We start from the raw sequence: 27,876 nt of genomic DNA, 5'->3' as shown, positions 1-27,876 counted from the left end.
ACAGTTGGATAATAAATTGAATTTGAGAAGTTTCAAAATAATTTATTGACTTTAGTTTTGTAGAAAATTTCCTTAGAGGACTGTATGGCACTGACTATTTACATTTAAAACTTAACCTGACTTAAAATCTAGACAGACAATTAGGTACTACCACAACTACTTAAGTACTCTGTATAAAAATAAATAATAGAAAAGTTGAGTGGATTAAACGAAAGTCTCGTGAACACAAATCTTGGATCGAATTATAAAATTAAAAAGCTACCAGTTATGCAATAAAAGCATGAAACCAGAATTACTCTACACCAAACACAGAACTTAACCTAACTAAATTTGCTAGAAGCGACAGTAGAACCTCGACTTACGTATCGTCATACATAACACGATGCTGGAAATCACGACACGGGAGATCAAAAAAAAAGACGGTGGAAGAGTTGGGGTTTGTTTTGTGGCAAAACAAGCGCCAACTCTTCGTACCAATCGTACCCTACTTATGTACAAATAAGCGTATCGTTGATTAAGATTAGACTGGCTAAACTGGTACCGGCAGGGTGGCCTTGGGTATCGACCCGTTCCGCAACGGCGTCGTTTCTTTCGTTTCTTCGGGGGCGGTCACCGTCACCGGAATCGGACTCGTCGGTACTTTCATCACTATGTGATCGTCGATCGACAGCGAGTCCATACTGCACAAGGTGTCACTGGAATGGGTCCTCACCGACGGGAACAGCCCCGTTCTCATGTGATCTGAAAGCAAGCCTGGCCCACCATCTGGATGCCGTACCGATCGTCGGTACTCACCTACGCACTCGTTGCTCGACATGTTGCGGTACTCGTCGAGCTGCTTGGCGCTGCAGAGCGGGGTGTCCACCTCGACGGTGTTGTTGAATAGGGCGTAGTCCACCTCGTACTCACCGGACTCCTTTTTGAACGTGATCAGCGACTGGAAGCGGTGCCCCCAGAGGATCTCCGACGGGAGGTAGCTGGAGCGCGCCTGGGTGGTCATCCCCGTCGACTCGATCACGCCCTCTGCAAGGTGCTAGTCACGGGGGTACTGCTTTGGAGGTGTTCTCTTACCCAATATGACGACGATCTCGAAGCGCTCCCGCAGGAGGTCGGTAGCCGACATGTTGTAGAGTGGCGAGTTCTTGTCGATCTTGTGGACGATCATGGTGGGCCAGATGAAGAAGATCTTGTCTTCTTCTCCGTCGCCGCCGACCTGCAAGAGTCTAGTCAGTGTTTGGTCGCTACCAAAGACAACCTACTCGAATCTCGTGGCCTTTGGAGAGAAAGAATCGTGTCAATGATGCTTACCCATACCTTCAATTCCGTCTGGAAGAATGGTAGACTTTCGCCTTCTTTGGTAACTTTATGTTTGATAAGTTGTGCCCTGACGTGGGCCTCTATAATGTGGCTTTTGCGCATGTCCCCCACCCTTAACATGAGACAGGGCACGCCGTCCCTGTGACTGATGACCGCGTTCCTCGAGAAGAGCAACGTCTGAGTGCGCTTCTTCGGTCGCGACAGCTTCGCGAACACCACCCCCACCATGAACGCCTGGATCATGACGCCGCCAATGCTCTGCAAACACATCACGAAGATCGCCTCGGGACACTCCTCGGTGGTGGTGCGACCGCCGTAGCCGATCGTGTGCTGCGTCTCCACGCTAAAAAGGAAGCAAGAGGTGAAGCCGTAGATGTTGGTGATGCACGGGGTCCACGCCTCGGTCCCGTTCTGCAAACAAAACCGTCAATTCGAGACGAACAAGACGCCACCGCTCACCAGGTGCTCCTCCAGGAGGTCCCCGTGGGTGTAGGCTATCAGCCACCACACCACCGCGAACACCAACCAAGAGCCGAGGAAGTTGAACGCGAACACCAGCAGCGTCCAGCGCCACTGGGCGTCCACCAGCGTCGTGAAGATGTCCTGGAGGTACTTGCGCCGCCGCTTGGCAACGTTCGCCTGCACCACGTTGCAGTCGCCATGTTTGAACACCACCCTCTTGCGGATACGACGCGCGTTGAAGCGGGACTGCTTGTACCTGACGTAAAACAACAAATCATCTCCGAGAAAAGTACAAAGGGTCAGGGCGGGTCAATAAACGCGATCGAAAACTCGTGGTGCCCTACGGAAATCGAAAAATCACATCTCCATGAAAAGTACAGAGGGTCAGTTCGTGTCGACGCGGCGTCCGCAAACACGATTTAACCAGATCTGAGTCCTGTTGAAGACTCGCGGGGCGTAACACAATAAGTTACGTCTGCCTCCTCCAAGAAAAGTACTACAGAATGACCCCGTTTCGCCGGATCTGAGTCCAATTGAAGGCTCGTGGTCCCACGTGCGGAGAAAATTTTGACATTGGGAGTCGTTTGCAACGGAAACAAGTCGTCCCACGTGTTATTAATTAGATAATTATCGACGCGGCCATGATTCAGACGGGACAATAAGTGCCTCATTAATATTCAACGGTGCAGTTTCGAGTACGATGTCGGTTGCGTCACTCGTGTTGAACAAACGGGTTTTTGAATGAATTTCGCTTGAAAAGAACGAACACCTGGAATGCCGCGCGGATCTGTGAATGAAAGGATTTAGGCACAAGCGACGGGGAAGGACAAAAGGATCAAAGGCTTTGTGAAAACTGTAAAATTTGCTAGTGGTGCGAAAGCAACAACTGCGAATGCAAATTGAGCGTCACCGTTGAATCAGTAATCAGTGTCCGGTCCAGAGATGTAAAAATTTATAGTTTTGACGAAGGCAAAGCTGCAACAATTGCAAGAACTGTTAGTTGTGCAAATGAAATGTCACTATTGAATCAGCACCTCGCGCAGAGACGTAAAAGTTGATTTATTATTCGAGTAGAGCCAAGTCGTTTATTTTCCTTCGACTCATCATTATTATTATTTATGATGGCGGGTCTGTTCAAGGCTCGAAACTTCCCAAATTATTAATTAAGTGAAATAACACAGCGAAGGAAAATAAATGTTCGTTGCCTTGATCCCGAACACACGAAAACGATATTTAACAGACTTGTTTTTGATAATAATTATTTTGACAGCTCCGGCAGGAGTTTCCGCGAAATTAACAAGATGGAGCTCGACCTCACGCACCAAGTATAAATGATTTGTTTGTTTTTAAATAGTGTAATAAGCAAAAAAATGTGAGTGCAATTGCTCGATTGATATGACAGTTCAGTAAACAATTGAAAGTGTATTTAGTGAGAGGCGGGAACGTGATCTGAGTTTATTTCTACACTGTGTAGAGTGCAGTGAAAGTATCTACAGAGTGATCAAGTTTGCGGTAACTTACCCCCTACCAGTTCGTTTGCTGTAAAAAAAAATAATTTGGAATTGATTGTCTGAAGTGGGGTTGTCCATTGTTGGTAGAACGAATAGTTGACAAAAACGGATTTCAGATTTAAAATAGTATAAGGTGAGCAAAAAGAAACTGTCTTGTTTCGCCAGAAGATGAGCAACTTTCGTTTCTCAATACGATTTTTACGTTTTCTGGAACGGCGGTTGTACTGTATGGAAAATATTCGAAAATTGAAATTCAGCTTAAAAAACACTTGAATTTCGTCGTTAACACTAAAAATAAATTTGGAAATTTTTCTTTAAGTATAGATTTGTCAACAAGAAATTACTCCCTAGGACTTAGGGATATTCGTTACTAGGTTGCCATAAATTTGGTTAGGTTCTCTGTAACAGTTGCAAATGGCTGATTTCTCGTTAACTGATGATGCTTTTCCGTTTCACAATCACTTTTGGTTTCTGACGGCATATTTAGTTGGACTTGCGCAAAGAATCTCTCAATTGATAGTTGACAGAATACGTCAACCGTCAACATCAATGGGTAACCAACCTTAGGCATTCAAAATTACTTTTGAAAATTCTAGTTACCTGCGTACAACATGATAAACGTAATTTCCCTAAAAGTTCGAATCTTAGGGAGTAATTTCTTGTTGACATTATTTTAAGTTGTATGTAATATTGGTTTGCTGATAGATGGAAGAAAATTACAAAGACACCGTAGTTTTTCATCAATGAAATTGTTATTTGTATGGCCTCCTAGATCAAAAGAGACAAAGTCTCTTAAAAGGCCAGTCGAATTAGCTAGTTTCAGGCTTTTTTTCGTGTTTTTAAGAGGGCAGCACATCAAGGGGCTTGGAGGGTTGCCTATCTTCGTCGAAATGTCTATTTTTAAATGTCTAATGGACATCCCATGACATCTCCTGTAGTAGTTCCCGCTATTTTTCAATCATGGAGGCTTACAGTAGGCGCATAATTTTGAGAAATAAAAAATATTTGTCATTTTATTGATTGACTTTTCTATAACTATGTATAAAAAAAATGAACATAATTTTTATTCATACAGTGAAATCTCAAAATTTAATATTTTTGCTGTTCTAACCTTACACTGTCCATTTTTTAAGGTTATGTTACTGAGGATAGGCAACCCTCCAAGCCCCTTAATGTGCTGCCCTTTTGAAAACACTGAAACTAGCCAATGCGGCGGGCCATATAAGAGACTTTGTCTCTTTCGATCTAGGAGGCCATGGTTATGTGAAACAAAACAAAAAAATACTACACTTTCGCAAAAAAAGAATAGAAAAGTCAAAATTAGTTCTAAACAAGCCTCACGTGAGAAAAAACTTGAAGGAAATTTCTTTTATAAAAAACGTTATGATAACCTTACTTATTTAATAACTGATGACAGACTTGTCAAATTGTAGGTATCGTTTATGTTTTGACAAGTCGAGTAGATTTGTCATTTGACAAAATTTTGAAAATTGTCTGCTTTTGAAATGCAACACTATTATTGTTTGAAAGTCAACGTAAAACATGATTTACTAATTCCACAAGTGCTCCACGTACAGAGCATTTTTGTTTTTTATTTGAATTTTTACTGTTTCAAAAAACCACCCAACAACTAAACTGTTGAAAATTATTCAAAAGTTTGAGTCACGACACCTCCACGACAGGATGAACAAAACCGGCGACACTGTTGCTTTCTTTCTTAACATCGACAGATAAGCCCCATTGTTCTATTGTTCCACCGGCTCATCGCAAATACCCCCTTCGAATGCTAAACCCCTCTTTTCTTAAAAAATAATCTGTGGTGCACCTGTGCCACGCGTGCAGCCACGCTTCCTCCCCGGAGGTGGACGCCTTGACCGCCATCATCGAGACCTGCGACAAGCACCGCTTCAGCCCCGCCATGCTCCCCATGACGTCTCCGCAGCCGGAATTAGCACAGAACGCCACCACAACTATTAACTCTATATTAACTTAACGCCAACATCAGATTAACTTTATTGGATCCGACCACCACCAATTTAATACAACTCCACTGATGATTAGATAAAAACCGTCCTGATGCGATGGATTATTTATTGATGCCGTTGAAGTCATATTATCACGAGGTGTTGCAAATGAGAACTCTGCGAAAAGGGGATTTAAAAATTATTAATCGACCGAGAGTCGAGGATTATCGATATCAGTCTAGGTGGCAATTGTTTACGTTGGGCTTTGATTAATTGGTGCGACGTAGAGTCACGCGGTGATGCAAATCGGGATTAGAGACACGCTGTAGCTGTTTTTGGGCCCAAGGGAGGCGGCTTCGAGATGCTTTGCGCTCTGCGCCAGCTAAATCCGTCTCTGCACGAATCATTTCCTGCTGGAAATGCAGGTTTTACTGTCGATTTTTCTTCGTAACAAGACGTTTGACTGTTGAGTGAAATTGTTTCTCTGATGATGCGGAAAATTAACAACAATAAAACACAACAGGTGCACGTTTGGAACATTCTGCATTGCCAAAATCTTCACAAATCGTTAGTTCAATTTCTTTTGAAAATTATCATTTCTACAACTCGAAACAGTAACAATTTCTTATCGCGTTTTAATTCTTTTCTTCTTTCTTCACATCTTTTCTTGCAAAACTTCTCTCTATTTACTCCATTCAGACTTTCGAAATTCTAGCATTCCGACATATCTAATTGACCTCTATTTCCTCCTTCAACTAATCTTCTAATATCATAGCACACACTTGATAAGCAATATGTATTTACTAATGTTATCTCTATAGTTCTTATTTCTTCTTTATCCTCGCTTTCCTGCACTTCTCACTAATCTGTTTTTCTCATTACAAAAGAGGTGATATACGATTGTCATATTTTTATAAAATGAGATTGTTCGAAGCTTTCAACGCTTTTTTAGGCCACTAAAATCAGATGTCAAGTAGATGAAACTAAGAAAGATAACATTAAAAAAAGACAAAAAAATTCCGGTAGAAATTATTACTGATTCTTGATGGTTGCAGAAGAAAAATAATTAATTAATTTGGTATGTAATTACTAATATGAATAAATAAATAAAACAAGAACAAGGGTGTTATTGAAAGTTGTACAGATATTTTAACCACGAGCTACTGGCTTCATGTACAAGTCGGAAAAAATATCTAAAAGATTCTGTCAAAAAATAAAATGACATTTATTTTTTGAGTTTCAATTTTTTTTAATTGCTTTTAGTCTTCTACGTTGTCAAACAACCTCGTAGGTAAAATTTCGGCACATTTTAAAAATACACCCTGTATATCATGTTTTATAAAATGTAGGTCAATGCGAAGTAACCAATAGGAAATGTGCTTTAAAACAAGGAAACCACATTGGTGTACGTTTTATAAAATATGATATACACGGTGTATTTTTAAAATGTGCCGAAATATTTACCTACGAGGTTGTTTGACAACGTAGAAGACTAAAAGCAATTAAAAAAAATTGTAGCTCGAAAAATAAATGTCATTTTATTTTTTGACACAAAATTTTTTAGATATTTTTTCCGAGTTCTACATGAATTCAGTAGCTCGTGGTTAAAATATCTGTACAACTTTCAATAACACCCTGTATAGAAATAGATATTAAATATTGACTTGTCAAAATATATCAATTCTTCTCAGAAACTTAAAAAAACAGAGAAATATTTAATAACACAAAAAAAAATACATATAAAATAAAACAGAATAGACCAAGTTGCAAATGATAACGATGTGAAAACGACGAAACAAAAAGTAGAAAAAAAAACACTGACAAGAAAAACGAAATAGTACTTTGCTCATTAAAATAAACTTTAAAAACTGTTTGAACATTTTTTCCGTTATCAATATCGTTTGATAAATTAAAAAAAAATTAAACCACATTCTTGTGATGTACTAGCGTCAAAGGAACGTCTCTGGTCTCAAGCCTGTCTAAAGTATGGAACCCAGAGCTGCCCCCCGCAACTCCAGACTTGAATACAATTGAATTGCCGCGGACAAACCCGACACGAATTGTAGGCGGCGCATAAATTTCTGACGATCATGAACAAACACAAATAAAAATGTATGTATCTAAATTTGTGAATTTAAAAATACGCGACAAATTATCCTGGAAACAAAAAAAAATTATTTCGGAAATAACCACCACGATCATTTAAAAACTGTTGGAGTGGATATTTGGCCAAGAACATGCAACGACGACACGTGAATAAATAGCGACAATAGAAAAGAAACGCTATAAATAAAATGTGACTAAGAGAAAAAACGAAGAGCAAAACTGCTACATCCATAGGTGAGAATGAAATCATCTTGAAGGATTAAAAAATTCGTACAAATTTTTCTGTGTGTTCTTCGATTGGTTAAATTATGTGGTTTAAGCTACGAGGCAAAAACTAGCACCGACGGGTTTGGCATAATCGACAAGTACTGAACAAAGAATGAAAAAAATTAAAAAAGCAACGACAATTCGTTAATATTAATTCCGTTAGAAAGGTGAGTGAACTGAAAGTAATAATTCAAATCCAATTTGTCTTCCCCAGGAAAACCAGTTTGTTTCCCAAGAATGAATGAATCAACTAAATTACGCAAATAATTTCCATTTAATATTCACCTCACGGGACCAGTCCCCACGTAATTTACCACATTCAACACCATTTCATTAATTTTAATCCCGATTTTGTCCAACTAATCTTTTGTAAGCCTTTATAACCGATCAGATCAAAGCTTAACGCAAGAACTGTGTCCCCGCACTTAATCGGGATTATAATCACGGCCCCTTAAGCCCCCCTATTAGCACAACTTACAGTTGCACCAACGTCTAAAAACAAATAAACCCTACCCGAAAATAAAAAATTTCAAATTCTTATCACTGACGTATCCTTTTTATCCAGTTCCGACGAAATTCGTCACCGATCAGCCAAATCGTTTTTATCTTATCCACCGAATTTCCAACGGACTGGAATCGTGACGATCGACGGCTCGAATCATGTTTCCTTGTTCCCAAGGTGAGCGCGGACCGATTCGACAAACGCAAAAAGTTCCGGTGGCGGCGCAGAAGACGACACTTCGCCGCCAAAATTAATAGCTGCGGCAGGAAACGCCCCGCAAGGTCGTTCGTGCGTCATTTATTTTTTTCCACTTTATCTGAAACGTTGTTAGGTTTTTCGGCGATTTTTTTGATCTGCTTCGGCGCTCGTAATTATTCAAATTATGTTTAAAGAATAAAAATGTACATTAAGGGGTCATTACGTGATGTCACGCGAAGTGCCAATTCGTACATTTGGCCGAGTTGCATGTCCGCAGTTGCGGAATTCGGTTCAGATTTCAAAATAATATCGTAATGAAAGTGGCAGTAGTGGCACTTTTTTACACGAAAAATCGTAGTGAAAGTAGTACTTTTTGCATCATTTTATTCCATCTCCTTGGAGATGATTGTCAAAACATATCTATTTGTTTTTTGTAATTTCTTATAAATCGTCCAAATTTCTCAAATTACATCGATATGCAAAAAAAATGGTGTGTACAACACGCTATGAAAGTCTCTTTTTTTTCACTTATTTGCTGTCATATTGTCAATCGTAAAAGATTGAAAAGAAATCAAAAGCGAATCTAAAGGAGACTGAAAAATTAATACCATATAAAAATTATATTAATGGTTATTATTATAAAAAATATCAAAAAGGGGTACGGCATCGAGGCCGGATTTATTTATCATTACTGATCCTATCAAATAATGATAATTCCTATGAAAGTACAATTTTTTATACTCGAAATTATAGAAATAATTGTATAATTGAAAAGACATAAAATTTTAAATAATAACAAACAGAAAAAGTAAAAAAGATAAATGAGGGACTAAATAATGGTGTTTATAGGAATGGCCATCATCTAAATAAACCGTTAGGAAAATTTTATCTTGGAAACCATCGAACGATTTGATTATTTAAATAAAAAATAAACCGACTACAAAATAACTGCCTTGGATGCGTGAATGTTGAAATTTAAAAAAAATATTTTTCAGCCAAGTCAATTATTTATTTTCAAATTATTTAATCAATTAACAGCGAGATGTCGTAAATTTTGTTTTAATAACAAACTTAACAATTCGTAGCAGTCGATGAAGTTTAATAAGTGTCTGTTAAATATTTATCTAGATGAAGAGCAATTAATTCTTTAAGTATAACAATAGATGAACAAATAGGAGTGATGGACGGTTAATTTAGGTGTTAGAATTTATATTTAAATAAATAGTGAAAGATAAGATTGGCAGAAACTGATAGATAAAAATAAAAAAATGTTTAAATGAACATTTTTGGATGAGAAAAAAATGGAGTGATTTTGTAACAAGCAAATTAATTTTTGAAAGATTTTTAGTAACATTTGCTCGAAACAAAAATGACTTTAAAACTCATTGACTGAAAACGCGGTACACACAAAAATTAATCATTTTATTTAAAGAAAAGGCAAAGACACGTTTTGGCACAACTTCAAAATAACTTCAGTTACAACAAATATTCCAAGCGTTCCCATTTACAACGTGTTAATTCGTTTTTGATGTTTTCCAATTCTTATCTTTACAAACTCGTATTTCTTTCACTGTTGCCACTTGTCCCACATTAAAAAAGTATCGCGTGTTCATTTAAAGTTATCCTTAAAGTTGGCGTTGAAGAGTCGATTGTGAACGCACCAAGGACACAGATCACGAATCAGCTGTTTAAATCTTGCGTTGTTTCTGTTTCTACTCTGCAGACGGATGAGTGGTGCGTTCACAACACACTCTTCAACGCCAACTTTGAGGAGAAATTGAACACCCGATACATTAAATACATTAAACCCGTAATTCCTCTTTCCGGCGCAGATTTTAAAAGAAAATAATTATTTCAAGAATTGCAGGAAATCTTTAAGCACCTCCCAGAAAGGTCACAGCGTCATAGCTACAAAAAAAAAATTATGACGAAAAATTTGGAATCGATCCAGACACGTACAACTCCATATTTACAAAACATTTTGCGTTGGAATCCAAACATCTTTGTCGTTGGATAAAATTTTCCCTCAATGTCGAAACTCAAAATCCTTCGTTTTTGTTTCTGTTCGCTTTAAACTGCGATAAATATTATTAATCAGTAAAATCCCTCAGTTGTCAGATTTATATCGGTATTAGGACAAAGACTCAAATAAAACAATTTACAAAAACTACATGATAGCAATATCGAAATCTTTAAAAAGCTCCGAGATTATCATTGTGTTCTGACCTACCACGCATCCAGCGACGCAGCATTCAGGCCGGATTAATTTCTCATTACCGATATTATTATCAAAACTGAGTGCGAGTAAAATTATTGTTCTTATTATTTTTGTAGCTCTGATCTAAAGTAAATCGGTGTGCATGCTCATGGCCTGCTGCGTCGACAACCATTTTGAATTATATATTTTCGATTGAACAAACGGCAGTAAGCTTAGCAAACCAGTGTTAAAAATTCTTGTACATCGCCACAATTTATTTTTTGGCCTCCTCAACTCTAAATGACATGTTTACACATTTTGAACAGCTACGGTATCTTGATTTTTACACACTAATAAAACTATCTGTCATTTTACCGCACGGAGTGTGTAAAATACCACGAAAATTGTAAGCATTCAGGGACTTCCAAAAAAACTGTTAGCTTATCATAAATAAAGTCCATTTATACTAAGACAAGATACCGCTACCATTGATCCGTTCACTTTTCGAAAATGAACATAATTTAAAATATGTTTTCTTCTGAAAAATTGTGAATTCTGATGGCGCCATCTTGTGGTATAAATCGTAAGCATATCAGTTATCGGTATAATAGATAACTTTCTGCTCTGGTATTTTATTAATCAAATGTCAGTCTTTGACAGGTTTTGCAAAATTATTGGTTACAACAAATTTCAAATTTGAGAAAACGAGTTGTCGGCCAAAAAGATTAATACATTACTAATGCGGTAGGCATTTTACATCGCGCGGTATTTGATCCAAAAACCTCGCGCTGTAAAATGTAGCCTACCGCATTTGTAATGTAAATAACTATTTAATTAACGCGTCGTAAATAGCCTGAATGTCAGATTTTGTAATCTGCACAAGTTCAACAAAACTATAAAGTATAAAAATTCTTGTGAATTTTGGAAAACGTTCAATTCGCTCGTCATTCGTCGCCGGTTTAATCAAAGACCTGATTGTGACATCACATTTACACTGTTCCCCTCTAGAACGTAAAATCGACACTTTATCGCGCTTCCTCGTTGCTTCCTAAATCTTCGGACGAAATAATCGACACTTAACATAATAACGTCGGAGTCGAGTCTATAAAAAGCGTAGTAAACAGAGATAAAAATAAGTGGGCGAGAAGAAATCCAAAAAAAAATCATCAGAGAAACGATCGAGGTTAATTGCAGAAACGTGAAATCCGCTGTTTTGATAATTCCCAAGAGCGGAGAAAAAGCGCGATCCGAGCGAGTTTCTTCGGATCATTTAGGGCCAGGGGCTAGGTCTCCGTTATGTAAACAATTTGCATCACCGCTGATTTCTTTTTAATCACCGGCACCGACGTAAACAAGCACCGGACCTTGCGACTCGCACACTTCACTGGAACACTCCGACCGCCAACACCATTCTTCGGCGTTGTTCACGCAGAGGTAAATGCAACGAAACGGCCTCCACCTGGTGCACCCGGTCGACTAAATGTTCGACGACACGATTCGGGGACGACGGGATTTGGCGCACTCTGCAAATTCTATTTTGATTATTATCGGCGGGACATCGCGGACGTTCATACTTTTTTCGCATTGTGGGGAAAGGTGCGTGATGAAGGATCGACGCGGGTCCAGGGGTTGGTGGTTTGGAGTGTGGATGTTCGCGTGGCGGAGAGACGTGGGATGCTGAGCGAGGAAGTGGAGGTTGGGTGATGTCGGGCTGGCGGTGGAGTTGTAACATTACGTTAAAACAACATGTAGTGAGAAGTAAAAATAGTTATTTATTTTTGGGAAATGTTGAAAAAAAAATAGTGACATAAATTTTTATATACGGAAGAGACGGCAATTCGAAAAGGGAAAGAAATACTTCTTGATTATCTATGCGGTACCTTCTGATTCAGATTTTCCTAAATATTTTTAATAAAATATGTTTATCTATACAGTCTGATTTTGAAAGTTGTGCAAATATTTTAACCTGAGATAGTACTTGTTACAAGAAGGCAAAATAACCCAACTTGCTTTATACAAATGTTAATAGTTTCCAAGATAATCAAAGGTATCAGTTTGTTTGGGAACCGCTGAAAAATTTCAAACGTGGCGGGCAGTTTTGACGTATAAGTCGTATGACCAACCTAAAATGTCGTTTTTCTGTCATTCGAGGTTATGTTTTATTTTTATCGTTAATTTTTTTTGAGTTTCATCCATGAATCTTTGATAAAATTTGTAAAGTGATGATAAAATAGTGCCTGCAGTTTATTCAGAAAACAATAAAGGCTAAACAACAAGTAAAAAGACTGTAATTGTGAGTAAAAGCATAAAATGAAACATCAGAAAAGTTGCTCAAAATGCCTGCCATTGTTTGCAACACAAGCTTCATCACGACGTGCCCAACACAACCGAACTCGATTCAGAATGCTTCTGTGAAGAATTTCTTCTTCTGCAACTAAAATGCGATCTTTTCGTTGGCGGCCAAGATGGCGCGTATTGATTTCGAAACGCCCGAAATCGCGAAGATGCTTCACAACGTTTACAAAGGTTCGTGCACTGGGAAGTATCTTTGAGGAAACTTTTCAGTTTTCACTATAAATTTGCCGTGCTAGCTCTGAATGTCCACGGACTTCGCCATGGATTAAAACCATTTCGGTTTCCCCCAGGTTGGTGAAAGTCATTTGTGATTTAAATTGAGGTTAAGATTGAGGTTCTTGTCAAAGTGACTTAATTTTGAAGTAAATGACAACAAAAAAGTCTACTATAATTTTTTTTACCCATTTTTTTCATAAACTTCACGGGCTCGTTTTTTTTTGGAACAATTTTTAGCTCCTTTTCTCGAAAAATATCAATTTGTATAAGCCTATTGTGGAGTTCTACCACTGGTTAAAATATCTGCACAACTTTCAAAATCACCCTGTATAATTGATACCAAAATTTGTTCCTGGATTATTAATTTTTTTATTCCCACATTTTATATCCCTTTATTTTATTCTCTTTATTCGTTCTGCTACCATCATTCAGATTTTATCAAAGTTTCCTTTACGAGTACATAATTGCATTTTTTTTTCACCTCCATAATTTGTTTCAAATTTTTCTCCTCTAAATTCTTTTTAATATCTCTCATTCTTCATTTGATTTTTTGTGCAATTAGCTCTTTGTAAAGCATCCTTTCGTGTTTTTCCTGTCACGATTCATTTTTTTTTTTAATTTCGAAAAATATTTTCTTTCTTTTGATCTAAACTCTTAGCTTCTTGCAAATTATAATATCTCGATTTTCTATTTTTTTAACAATTGTGGCAGTTTTTCTATTACATTACTTATGCTCATTGTTTTATTTACTCTCATATTCAACCTTGTTTCCATTCTTACCTTGCTTTATTCTTTTTCCTTTCTTTATTTCCATTAGTACATTAATTTTCTTTTTTCTTGCATCTTTCCCACGTCTTTATTTATTTTGTTTCTGCTTTGTCTTTCTTTTCTTATAACTTATTTTTTTATTTACTTCTAAATACAATCTCTCTTTACATCTTATAAAATGAAAAATTAGAAGACACAAAATAAAATTAATATAGTTATCTTGCTCGACTTCTGTATAAATTGCTTCAACCTTCAGTAATTAAACATCCAGCTGGCTCTAGATTTTTTCGAAAATTTTCCCCCATCAATTCCCATCGATATTTATGAAATTATGTCGAGACGTGTCCTTTAAAAAATGTCTTTACGAACTTGAACAAACTTCAAGCTTGCGTAGTTCACAGTCAAAGTCGATTAAAATTTGTTACGTACCAACTGCAGCGACACTGTGACGACCTACACGTAACGAAAGCCTATTTTTCATGCAGTTTTACCTCATCCAAGGTACCAGTTTTTCACAGCACGTGTCGCACTTTCGTCACGCATCGCGTAATGGACTTGTGCGTCGGCATAAATTATCCAATAACCCATTGAGCAACGACAATTCCGGAACCCGGAGCGACCTCTTCGCCTATTCTAAATCAACGTGAGAAACCACTCAAAACAGTTTGGAGGCCGAACATGACAGAAACATTGTAAAGATACAGCATAACCTTAGGTAAAACGCGTAAATCGTTAGAACGTTCGAGAAAAACCCATTGAAATGTGGCGACGGAAAATAGCGTAGTGGAGCGTAAGCGGGAGATCTTGAGGAGGGCCGTCATGGCGCTCAGGTTGGCACACCTGTCGCCCAGTCCGGTCCTGTTTTTGCAGTGGCACCAATCCAAATGGAGTCGTTGTCGCGTTTTACAAATATTTAGTGGAACTCCGGAGCAATTCGTTTTGGAGTTGGTCCAAAGCGAGTAATTAGGTCATTACCTGCTGAAAACGTGGCCGTTAGGGGCGTCCTTCGAGCCTGCTCCGATCGACAACCGGAACGTCCTGTTGAAGGACCCCAGCAGGCTCGTCTCGGACTTCCTCCGGGGTTCGGTCCGGGGCAGGGGCAGCTGCGCCGGGACGACAATCGGTACCTTCGAGTTGCCCAAGAGCTTCTCAAGTTGTTCGGAGCGGACTTTGTTGTCATTTTCGACTTTGACCTCGTCGAGCATCACTTGGTTGTTGTTCGTCATTGCATTTTGGTCCGGATTTGTAAAATCGTGAATGCTGGCTTAAACTAGGGCTCCTATCGGCTAATATCACACTTGGTTTGGTTTCAGGAACATTTTCGCAGTTTGTACCTGAAACGAAAGAATGGTTGGTGGTGAGTGGGTGACAGGAATGCCGTTTGGAACACCTCTAACACGCGGAATGCCCATTTCAAGACCGGCGCCACGTAAACAAACCACAAGAATTTTTACGATGCAACATGGAGGTGACATAACCTCACAAATTGTTAATGGCGATATTCCAATTTCGGTAAACAAGGCAAAGCAAAGATTTTAAAGTGATCTGAGCATCGTACAATTCTGAAATCCACTATTAATATAATCAACACGTCCCCAAAGCGTTTCCACATTGGAATTATAAATAATTCGCGAATTTTTCCTACGGAAGTAACTTTTTTTGGGGTATCCTGCACAGTAAATATGCGAATTTTCGCCTTTAACACACGATATATCCGTTTCAAGACTGGCTTCACAACCTAAATAATCCACGAGAAGAATTTTTATGTTGCAAAATGAGCGTAACATAACCTCAAAGTTGTCAATGGCGGTGTCCCCGTTTCTGAGAACAATAGTGCAAAGGAAAATGTATAAAATGATGTGAATATCTTGTAATAGTTACATTACATCATTTCCACCCCAGAATTATAAATAATTCGCACATTTTTCCGATAGAAGTAAAAGTTTGTATTGGGTCATTTTGTAGAATAAAAATACTAATTTTCGCGTTTAACACGTCGTGTGCCCATTTCAGGAGTAGCCCCACCGCAGAACATTTTTACATTGCGATATGGACTGTGGAGGTAACATAACCTCAAAAACACTCAATGGCGTCAATGGCGGCTCGTGTCCCAGTTGCGGTCAACAACAATCCAAAGGAAAATTTTTAAGGTGATTTGAACCTCTTGTAATAATAAAGCGTAGTGGGTACTACGTTTTGTCAGACGATGAGGATTATAAATAATTTTTTACGCACATTTTTTTCTGTGGAAATAAAATTTTGTATTGGGTCATTCCGAGAGTCATCCCATAAAATAAATTGGCGGATTTTCGCTTTTAACACACGGTATGTCTATTTCAGGAGCGCTGCCGCCGCCTAAATAAACCACAAAAAGAATATTTTCTATTGCAGTATAAGTTGAGAAGAAGTAACATAACCTCAAAAATTTTACCAATGGCGGCTCGTGTACTTATCAACTTGGCAACTTCAGTGAGTAATAAAGCAAACTTGTTAAAAAGTGATCTGTATTGTACCCTAAATAATGTGGTAATTAGGTACTGATGGAATCAGTACGTTTCGTTAAACCGTTTTCATCATCTGGATTATTAATACATAGTTCACGAATTTTTTTATGGAAATAAGTTTCCGTTGGGTCATTTTAAAAATATGCGAGTTTAAAACACAGCGTACCCATTTCAGGCCCGGATCTATCACGCAAACAAACCGCAATCAGGACTTTTGCTATTGCATTAAGTTGCGAAATTGAGGTTATCTAACCTCAAAAACTGTACCAGTGGCGGCTCGTGTACTAGTTTTGGTGTTAGCTTTCGCCCAACAGCTTTCCTCAGGATTATAAATCATTGAAAATTTCTCCGATAGAATTAGAAGTTTGTATTTCTGTATCTTTATAGGGGGTTCAAACACTGTTCATATCTTTTAAACTCATGATTTATCAGTCTAGACGGATAATAATCTTTTATTGTAACTCATTACCAAAAGTGAAATTTTTATTTTTGGTTTATTATTACAAATTTATTACATATTACTTTTTTCCAACATCGATTATGAAAATGATACTTTCATCACTCAATTTAGTGAGGAAAGTAGGCGTTTGCATCACTAGTGAGGAAAATTTATTTAACAATCTACTACATTAACAATCTACTACCTACTTAGGTATTAATATAAAAATTTAAAACACTGTTATTTGCATTAATTGAAACTCCAAATCCGGAAAATTAAAAAAATAGGGGAGTAAAATAATTATAAAGAAATTTAAAATGGAGACTCATTTTCATAAGCGATGTTGGAAAAAATAGTATACACAATTCGTGATCAAAGTGCGATTTTTCAACTCGCAATACTATTTTCACTCGCTGGCGCTCGTGAGTATATCATGTATTGCTCGTTGAAAAATCAGGCACTTTCATCACTTATAGTGTAATATACTATTATCCCACTGTTTACGTCTTGAGACAACAAATTTACTATAGGTAAGCCTTAGTATACTCATCAATCATTTTGAGGAATTGCATCTAAATGCAATCAGCGATCGCGATGATGCGAATGGATTAAAGATCTCAATCTACAACTCAATCGTTCTTGTTCTTTTTCGATATTTGATTAGATCAATGTCAAGTCAATAAATTCCAACTTTAAAGTTAAAAATGTTTAGTGGCAGTCAAACTTGACAAGTAAGTACATATTAAATTTATTTAATTATGATTATTATTATTGTACTTTGTCCGGAACAATCGTGACATTTCCAGAAAGCTTTCGATCACCGCAATCGCCATTCCGGTCTAACTCCACTTCCGTTTTGCAAAAACAGATCGTCAAATGAAATCGCAGCAGGCTTTGGTGTTTTTTGACAGCTGCCACCTTATCCCGCTCACTTTTCCAAGCCGTAAAAGCTAGCGAGCGTCTCACTTTTACGTCAACTTTCGTTCCTCGAATCGAAATAAATCTTACTGATTTGAGAAATCAGTCTCGATGATCAAGGTCCTCAAACAGCAATCGTCAGATGTTTTCCGGGAAATTTTTTAAACTCCACAAATCACGAGCCGACTCGTAAATAAATCTCAACAGTTTGCGGAGCCTTTGCTATTGACACTCGACACACAAGCCGCAGAATGCGCCAGAACCGCGTTCGCAACCGCAACGCGAGGACGCATTACCGTGCCAGGGGTGAAGGGAGCGCCCTAGGTTGTGCAGACGTGACGCCAGACGCAAAAATAGGAAATTCGTCGGTGAATGACTCAGAGATGTTGACAGTTGTGCCAACCGTCCAGCACGAACGGTTGCAGTTTGGAGTTGCCCCGATGGAGGCGCTGGTGTAATTTTGGTCGCTTATTTTTAGCGAAAAAATGAAAAGAGCGCAAGTTGCGTCGACGATTTCAAAATAAATCGGGCGGGGTTGCATCCGTTTTGCAATCAAGGTCCTGGAAGAGGTTCCTGTTTGCGCGAGGAAAAATTAAGGTTAATGGAAAAAAAGAAACAAAGCGAATTGTTTACGGACAAAGCATTAGCAGCGAGTGTTTTCGTGGATTTCGAACAAGGTGCGATTGCTTTAAGACGCTTTGTGCGATAATAACTGACCCAGTTTATACAGAGCGAACTAAAAATACAGGTTTTTACGAAAAGCGGTTGGTTTTGGGTAATTAAACCATTAGCAAGGTAATAAGCAAAGAGCGGAAGAAAATGTAGACGGAAGGAAAGTTCGATGAGAAGTTGGTTTATTTTTGAAATTTTGGCACTTCAAAATCAAGGCGCGTTGTTGCTAATCGGAAAATTTATAACTGCTTGTTTTATTGGGAAAATGGTGGAAAAATCTACAACTAACAAAAGAAAATAATAATTCTAGGAACAAAAATTAAATTGCATATAACGAGCACCAAGCGTATTCAATGGGAGACAGATCTGGTGTTGGAGCGGGTCACGCAACTGGATTTTTTATGTCGTTTTTGCTCATGTATTGCCAACACTAACAATAGTTTGCGTTTCTACGGATTGTTGAATAACGTTAAACATGAAAATGTACAAGTTATAACTCTTTGTTGGCCGATTGCCGTTAAAATATGTATAGTATCTACTTGGAAAACGTTGAGCAATTTGACACAACAAACAAACGATAAGAATTTTAGGACAGGAAATAAACGACACCAAAATAATCACCAAACATGTCCAACGGGAGACAGTTCGGGCGATCCAGCAGTTCAAATTGTTACGTAATTGTTCGATGTTGTGTTTTTAACTAATCTGGTCGTAAATTGATAAAATGAGGTTATACAATGTCGGGCAAAAATTGTACTAATGCAATGCCGACACGTGTACTTATTTTTTTTATTCAGGTTATTTAATCTACCGGTGCGAAACGAGCGTTTCAGTAGCAATTTTTATGAGTCATAAATTAATATTGATGGCTTGAACGAAACAAGCGTCAAGGGTCCATTTTACAATGTGGTGTTTCAAACTGGTGCTTTAGAGTAAATTTGGCGCTTAGTTCATGGGAAATTTTGATACATTTTTTTTTTGGTCGGTGTGTAATATCCGTAATGATAGTATGTAGTAAGTAAAGATTTTCTTGTGCCAACGTACGTACAGAATAGTTGCAGATGCCATGAGAAAAAATACGTACATAGATTCTTAAGAAAATCACAACGAATCGCACAAGAGTGGATCCAACACTGACCCTTGAAGGATACCAGATATAACATACCATGTTCACACCAATGTACACTATGTTGGTTTATTTTCAATCTTTCCAAGTTAAACATTTCAAAATGCTTACGAGATTGAGCGTTTAAAGATCGAAACAACAAAATTGACAATATCATCGTGATGAGGAGATGGATTGTACGAAAATATTTAACTCGCTCTGTTTTCTGTTTTCTTGCGCTGAGAAATCGTTTTGTCTATGCAAAAACAAAATTCGTCAACTAATTTTCTAAATGTCACATTTATATTGTTGCTTGACAGTTTTGTATTAATCGGTTGCCGTCTACACTCTCTCATTTCAAAACTTTTTCGACAGTGTCCGAAAGTTGTTAGTTACGGCCACGCCACACGGGCACCACAATGTCAAGTTTTTCAGATTTCATAATTCAATTTAATAAATTTAGGTGTTCCTTGGAAGCACTCGTTGAATAAAAATTTCACTCTTTCTGAAAAAAGGTCACAAACTTTTTTTAATTTTTTCAGTGGCTCGATTGGGATTGTCCAAACTTTACCTGCAGTAAGATTTTTATTTGGTAGACTTATTTGAATTGTTCATCTCTGAACTTTTTATTTGTCACTTTTATTGTTAATATCTTCTTTATTTTACTGCTTCCATCACTTTAAAGTTAGAAATGAAATCCTTTCTATATCTTCTTACTCTTTGTAATCTATTCTGTTACATACAGTCGCGGACAAAAAAAAGTAGGACAAGTCTTATTAAGAAACTTAGCTAAAATTGAGTTGAGTAAACCGGGTTTACTATAATAAATAAATAAATATTTTAATGGTAACCATAGAAAGAGTAAACAGACTTCCATTAGCGAAAAAATATTGTCCTACTTTTTCTGTCCGCGACTGTACATTTTTCTCAACGTGAATTTTTTTCTTTACTATTTATTACTTTCTTACAAAGCTAGGTTTTAGATTCTTTTGTTCTAGAAATGTGTTTTCTTTTATGATCTACATACGATCCAATCATTTCTCTTATTCTTTCCAACTTATGAGACTCCTAAACGTTTTCCTTTACATTTACTCAGCGTTTTTCTGTATTTAGGTACAATTAATTTTCTGTATTTTATTTTTCAATCTTTTTGTTTCGAATTTCCCTTTAAATTTTTATTATGTATTTCATTTTTGTTTCTAATCTCTATGTTTATGTTTAACGTCTATGTTGTGTGATATACTGGGTGCCCCAAAATTCTGAATGATTGTGATCAGGTTTGAAATTATTCCACTATTTTTATATTATCATTTATTCTTGCTCTACAATCATTATTTCAAGACATCCACGACCGAAGTTCTTCATAGCAGATTAGTAGATTACAAATACTTCTGAAATCAAGTAGTGAAGCTATGAAGTACTGAAGTTACATGTTACAACGAAACGCAGTTCCCCCTGCGACCACCCATCCAAACACTGCTCACGCTCCACGTTGCTTAACTTCACCGATCGAATGACGATAGTCCTTTCATATTATTATCATCACCATCATTATTATCATAAGACGATTCGTGGCTGCATTTCTACCAACTTATTTCTAATTCTTTCTAGCTTAGGTATCCTCCCTGTTCAAAAACGCTTTTATTCTCATTGACCACATCAGCTTTGTGTCACATGGCATTAGCGTAAATCAACGAGCGTTCAAAAAAGGTTTGTGATCAAGTGGCCTCGAGCTTGCTTTTGTTTCCGTTAACGTATGACGTAGCTTCATCAGCTGTCAAACATTTCGCGAAACAGGAAGTGTAAGACGAAAGAGTGAAGTGGACCATTGACTAGAATTTCAGAATCCTCTGAAAAAGTTAGGAAAATAGTATAAAAGGAACCGAAAACTTCAATTTGTTATTTAGCGAATAAAAATGAGGTTATGGATCTGAAGGATTCGTCAACCAAATGACGATCTATTAGGCATTCACGATGTTTTTGGGACCAAGTTGGTTATGATTTTTTCTTTTCATGTTGGACCAACTGATTCAGTGATGCAACGGATGTAACTTTTTTTTCTGGCAGTGTCTGTTCGACATTTTGTTGTCACCGCATTGCCAGATTTATTATTTTATTACTCATAAGAAGGTAAATGATTTATTAAGTGTGTAAAAATAATTTTAATTTCCGTCAAAGGAATAGTAAAATTGCCAAAATAATTTTGTTACGACAAAAAATTTCCATTAAACGATGCTACTTCCAATTTAGAAAGAACAGACCAGATTTAAGAGATCCGGCAACAATGTACCTATTCAGAAAATATAACCTTAAACTGAAAACAACCTAACCTAACACAAAAAGTGTCAATTTCCTTTAGAGAATTTAGTTATCACCGAGGTACTGCCAACAAAATCACTAGGTGGTCATAGCCAACTCGGTTCCATAAAGATCGTGAATGCCTAATACGTGTAGAAAAGAGAGAATTGACCACAAATTTATCTGAATCGATTGGATTTTGCGCAAGTAAAAAATTTGATTGTTTTCAAAGAAAAAAAAAATCCACCGAAACGTTTCTTTGCGTTTGGCAAAAATCAAGACGGATTTGTTTCCTTTAATCTAAATTTATATATTTATAGTGCGTAAATGTAGAATTCGCTTGATATCTTCTGTCAAGCTGATTGCGGTTTCGGTTAGATTTGTGGCGAGATCTGGATCTAAATTAACATCCTCATTAAATTACAGTCACGTGTCGGTGTCATGACGGCCAAACCACGCATTCAACGGAATCAACTCGACCCAACTGTGTTGCACCAATCCCACAACTGAATTTTTTCCAAATTGCAATAAACGTACATATTATCAAAATTGAGTCACAACAAAGCAATCAACAGTCGAGACTTTACGTAAGAGTCGTAAACAATAATCAGAAACGTTTAATCCGTTAATAATTGTTTTCTGGAAAGTGTGCCAACCTTGAAGAAAAGCAAAACCAGATCCACCGGCATAACCAAACAGTTTCGCGGGTCTCCCTACTGACATTTCCTAAAGACTCTCTTTGAAGTTTTTTTTTAGCAAAAACTTCCGGTCGAAATGGAAATTGCCATAATTAATATCGCTTGACGCATGGTCGCTCTTCGACAACCGGAAACGCCGCCATCACAATCTGGACCAATTTGCGAGTAAATCGCAACCCGACCGAGATTCCGCATCCGACCAGAGCTGACCAGAGCTGTGTCTCTGCTTGATGCGGACGGTGCGACACGTGACAGCTGTCACTACAGGAAACTGTAATTTGCGTTCGGCTGAGGGCAACGTGTACTTTGTGCTAGCGTGACTTGGCGCCGCCGATTGCACTTCTTGCAACAACGGCGACGCACGACACGATTCAGGTAGCATTCCTCGCAGGAACGATCGTAAATTATACAGGTGCAGTGGCGACTTAATGCGCTAATAATCGATACAAAGCAGACGAGGAATCGAGTTGAAGTGAAAGAGGGCGCCGGTTTTCCGCGGTTGCAAACTGCAAAAGGAAAGACGGGTTTGGAGAAGCCTGCGAAGACGTTTTGGAGCGTCTTCGGGAGCGCGAAAGGGGGAGGAGTCGCAGCTGTCGCAAAATGTTCGATGTTTACTATTTGGAGTGCGATAACGTAAATATAAAATAAATAGTGGTGTGCGTCAAATGGCGTAAAAAATTATAAGAATAGAAAGGTTATCGCTAAGAGAGCAAGTTGCGGTTTTCTCCTTTAGCAAATGTCAACAGATAAGTGTCACAATTGTCACCGTTTTGGTGAATTACGCACGTTATAACAATAAATAATGGAAAGTGTTATCGCGGCATGACTATGTAGGCACTGATAGTGATGTCTTAATTTTTTCAATTCAAAATCTTCAAAATTACATAGCGGTTGAAAATGTCAAACGTAAAATATTACTAAATAGCAGAGTGGCAAATAAGAACCCTAGATTTTTGCAAGATGATAACAATACATGTTGTTTTTGTTCGGTTTGCACAAATGATTTTTGACAACTTTTGTTTCTTTAACGATGTATAAGGAGTTTTTAAACATTTGACTAGCTGTGACCCGCTCAGACCAATCGAGAATTGTGCTTTTATATATTATAATTATTGTGTTCAGAATATTGTGCAAGGTATATTAGATTTCAAAATGGTTGTCGACGCAGTTGGCCATGAGCATGCACACCAGCCTTTAGATTTAGTTACAAAAAGTATCGAAATATGAATTTTGGCAGTTTGAGGTTATGATTAAAAGAAATAACAAGCATCTTAATAAAAGTGAATACATTTTAGTTTTTAGTTTGGTTGATGGAAAACTATCAGTTCATTCATGGAGAACAACCTGAACATATCAATAAAAATCTAAATAAACAATTGTTTATAATAATCACAAAGTTCTCTTCTGATTTTGCCAGATGATTTTTGGTTCGTTAAAACTTAAAATGTTCTTGACTTGACGTTTTTTTGACAATTGAACAGTAAACCAAAAAAACTTTAAAATTACTGCCAACTTAAGTTTGAATTTTCAGGGCCTACTGCATCGACAACTATGTATTTTAAAATGTAATATAAAATGTACCATTGCAGTTGCGATTCATTTAAAAATAATGCATGGCTTTAAAAAATACGAGATGTAATTTAGCAAGTCTTAAAGTGACAATTGAAGCCTCTAGATTTGGTTGGTTGGTAACAAGATGCCATTTTGATTTTTTTCTTTTGTTTGATGATGCGTGAGTCTTTTGACAGATGTTCCAAATTAAAATAACTAAACAAAATGATTTAAAAAAGTATAATTTGCCAAAACCAGACAACATGTCAAATAAAAATCAATAGGCTTTCGCATGGCAAAATTACTTTTAGAGAATTTTTTGATAATGATCATTTTTTTCAGGAATGTTAATTCAATAGCAATGCCTAAAAGAGCTTTGTGACAGATCTGTCAGATTTAAACATGTAAACATATATCAGTCAACGTAACAAATAAAAATCCCCAGATTTTATCAAGTCCGTGACGAAAATCGAAAATACATATTCTCTGCTATCAATATGTATGTAGGTAAGTAAAAAAATATTATTATAAATTTCAATTTCGCACTAATTAACAGTGATTTAAAAAAATATCATATAATTTACTAAATACACGACAAAATGTAAAATAAAAATTCCTAGATTTTTGCAGGTTGGCAACGACATTATCCCGATTAAAGATGTTAAATAGTAGTTTATTTGACGAGTTTGTGTGTAAAGTGGGCCTTTTTTGGCACGCGTGGGCCATTTTAAAACGCGAGTGGTTTTTTGATTTTTGAATGGACATTATGTGAAGTGTTTTTTTTTACTTTTTGTGTCTTCTTTGATAGCACTGAAAATAAACTAGGCAAAAATGAATAAGGAATTCCACAATTTTTCTTGGAAAGCAAAATAATTGCCCTAATCCTCCCACGTATTCTTAAACACAAGATAAATTTAAAATGTTACAAGTACTTGAAACATTACATTTAATGTGTAGATTCATATATTTGTAACACATTTCATTACAAAATTTTAAACGGTATTTATAAAAAATTCAAAAAAGGAAAAATTCCCTATTCATTTTTGCCTAGTTTATATTCTGACTTATCTGTCAAATGTAACTTTGATTAATTGCTTTTTTTATATGATTTATTAAGAGTGAGGGTATAGTCCAATTTTTACCCTTTTGCGATGACGTCATTATCTAGTAACTTTACGTATGTTTGAGCTAGGATCAGAAACAAATTTGAATTGATCATAAATAACTATAAATCTGTCAAATTTGTTGACAATTGCTTCGAAAGGTTATGTTTGTAATCAATGTAATAAGTGAAAGAAATTAAAAATTGTCAGATTGACAGGAGCATAAAATAACCTCAAAGTGACCATCAATAAATAAACGTGCCTTTTTTTTGTTTTTTTCTGTTTCTGTCGTTTCAATAAAGAGAAAGCGAGGAAGGAAATCGTAACGTCACCTCAAAAGGGTAAAAATTGGACTATATTTACTGTAAGTTGTGATAAAATCCATTAATTTAAAATTTACACGGTGGTTTAAAAAAACAAAACATGCAATTTGCCAAATAGTAGTCAACATGATAAACTAAAATTCTCACACTTGCCAGTTGGCAACAAACGTTTCAGTACTCTGTATTTTAATTTATTTTTTGAATAAAAATCACTAGATTCTTGCCTGTCGGGTTACTCTCTTGAAACATTTAAAGCATTTTTCTTTTAAGAACTATTACGTCGACAATAATGCTTTGACAGATGTCAAATTTACATATGAGTAACAAAGAAATATCTCCCGACTTTATCAAGTTGGCAATAAAATCTCCTTTTGGTATGTTTTGTGGCGAAGACGTGATCTTAGCAAAGAAACTGCAATTAGCAATAAACTTGGTGCACATGATTCATTCAACATTAAAATATGAAAAAAAGTTTTTGTTTATTCTATTTCAAATCTTATTCTATTTCTAGAGTCTCGAATCGTTGATATACAGGGTGATCATCTATTACATCAAGGTCGTAAACCTTCTTCATCTGCTTTTTTGAGTTTTGGACTAAAAATACAAAATTTCTTATTTTGTGTTTTATTTTGGGAAGTTTTTGACATAACTGTACCAACTGATAAATGTAAAGGGTCCAACCGATATCAATATTTACGTAACAGTTGTTCCACACAAATCGAATATTTATTTTAAACTTGTCGACAAAAAATAATAACAATAACAATAAATATTATTAAGCAAGTCGTTTCACATTTTTGAAATATCCGAAGGTGAAACAAAGAAGTGAACAAAAAATTCTTAATCTTTGCTAAATTATAAAATTTGTTCATTTGTGGACTCGTGACAGTTATGTAGTTCCAAGGATTCATTTCAAAACAATTGAAATAGACTGGTTCCTTATTTGGTTGTTGTTTATTGAGTAAACATAAACATTTCAAGAGATATTTCAAACACGTTTTCGCTCTTTTCATTTTCCTTCGATCGACCCTTCGAGCGCATTTGCGCTTTTTAATGCAATAAAAGACGTCCCGAAACTGGTTCCACTCGAACCGAACGAGTTTTTCTCCATTTTGTCGTAGAAAGTGAAAGAAAAGTAAATCGGAAACGTCACAACAAGGGAACGGGAAATCGTCTCTAAAATTCGACTTGCAAAACATTTCTACTCCATATGAGACAATTTCGATTTTTGTCCATTTACGGCACACCCAAAACTGTTTAACAACCGACACGCCAAAAGTGGAGTCGCCACTTTGGTTGTGTTTATTTTTTGAAAAAGTGCTCGGTGAGACGGTTGCAAAAATAAAATCTGGCGCACGAGTGCACTAATTACCCCACTAACCCTCCTATTTTTACACGGGACACAATTCCCCGGGCTGGGATGATCCGGGCGGCTCCGGTGCCCGGAGTCGGTCCCTCCGCAAAATTACGAAAGACACTCATAAACCCTAATCGGGTTTTATTACACACACAATAAACCTATTTTTGAACGCCATAAACCTAAATTTAGGTTCATTCATGGTTCGAGGCGGCAGTCCGGCCCTGCGACATCGTTCCAAGAAAAACTGATTGGCCGAAATAGAAATGCGGGAGCTTTTGTACAAAGGTGGTTGGAAAATAAATATAAAAATAAAAATAAATAATCCATTTCGCTGGCGAGTAAATGTTTTGACGGATTTTAATTCGAGGGCAATAAAAGACGTCAACGAGGACCGGCCTTCCGCTTCCGGAATCGAATAAAAAATTAGTCCTCACCGAAAAATCCGTCGCAGTCGGGTCTCACTGGTCCTTCTTGGAGTACTTGACACAAACCCATCGGTTGTAATAAATCATTTTGACACCAACACTCGAATCAAGTGGAGCTTGGACGAACGCCAAAGAGCGCCAAAGCACGACGAGTCCGTGTCGCAACTGGCGAATATTTGCCATGCTAAGTATAGGAGCGCAACGTGGTGACCACCTCTACGGAGCCACCGGCTTCGCGGCATTACAGTGTGACGTCACCGCGAACCATCACCACCACCACCACGGTGCGCTGCAGGTAAGATGCCTCATCGGGAACCACGCTCGCCGGCCCTCATCGATTCTTATAACGGTGACGAGACGAAGTTGTTGTCAATTCCGGTGATCTGCGATGCTCAATCCTGCGGGTTTAAGATGGTGTGCGTAGGCAACCAGTTATACGCGCCGCAGGAGTTGCTGGGGTCGCGTTGCGTGTTTATCAGTTGCGTAATATCGAAAGTACGATTCGGTTGTTGCAGATTGTAATGCGGACGTGATGTGGTGGTGAGATAAGGAATTTTACAATGGTGCGAGTATTATGCGGGTAGGTCTGGACAAGAAGTGGCACATGTGATGTTTCA

The 27,876-nt window shown here is 37.3% G+C and overlaps 1 protein-coding gene across 7 annotated transcripts; it reads right to left on the bottom strand.

Moving 5' to 3' along the window:
- Positions 1-27: 27 nt before the first annotated feature.
- On the bottom strand, positions 28-27,487 carry LOC138138021 (G protein-activated inward rectifier potassium channel 3-like). Of its 7 annotated transcripts, none has more exons than XM_069057692.1 (7): positions 27,269-27,487; positions 14,839-15,197; positions 1,777-2,035; positions 1,315-1,728; positions 1,072-1,213; positions 796-1,023; positions 28-741 (listed from the first exon to the last, which is right to left on the bottom strand). In XM_069057692.1, the coding sequence occupies exons 2-7, from the start codon at positions 15,087-15,089 to the stop codon at positions 530-532; spliced, it is 1,506 nt and encodes a 501-aa protein (XP_068913793.1). In that variant the 5' UTR covers positions 15,090-15,197; positions 27,269-27,487; the 3' UTR covers positions 28-529. The 7 variants fall into 7 exon arrangements, with proteins under 7 accessions (XP_068913793.1, XP_068913791.1, XP_068913790.1 ...); XM_069057690.1 differs by having other exon boundaries at positions 1,309-1,728; positions 27,269-27,483; XM_069057689.1 differs by having other exon boundaries at positions 28-753; positions 27,269-27,478.
- Positions 27,488-27,876: the final 389 nt, after the last annotated feature.

This window comes from Tenebrio molitor, chromosome 9, assembly GCF_963966145.1.
Source record: "Tenebrio molitor chromosome 9, icTenMoli1.1, whole genome shotgun sequence".
Classification (NCBI taxonomy): Eukaryota; Metazoa; Arthropoda; class Insecta; order Coleoptera; family Tenebrionidae; genus Tenebrio; species Tenebrio molitor.
This window is presented reverse-complemented; position numbering and strand designations above follow the sequence as displayed.

Bases quoted from the DNA above. Each gene is read 5' to 3' on its own strand.
- LOC138138021 (XM_069057688.1), bottom strand. From the start codon at position 15,089: ATGACGAACAACAACCAAGTGATGCTCGACGAGGTCAAAGTCGAAAAT. The intron at 1,729-1,776 runs GTGAGCGGTGGC...TTTTGTTTGCAG, and splicing joins ACCTCCTGGAGGAGCACCTG to AACGGGACCGAGGCGTGGAC. The intron at 754-795 runs GTGAGTACCGAC...ATGGTGGGCCAG, and splicing joins GTCGAGCAACGAGTGCGTAG to GCTTGCTTTCAGATCACATG.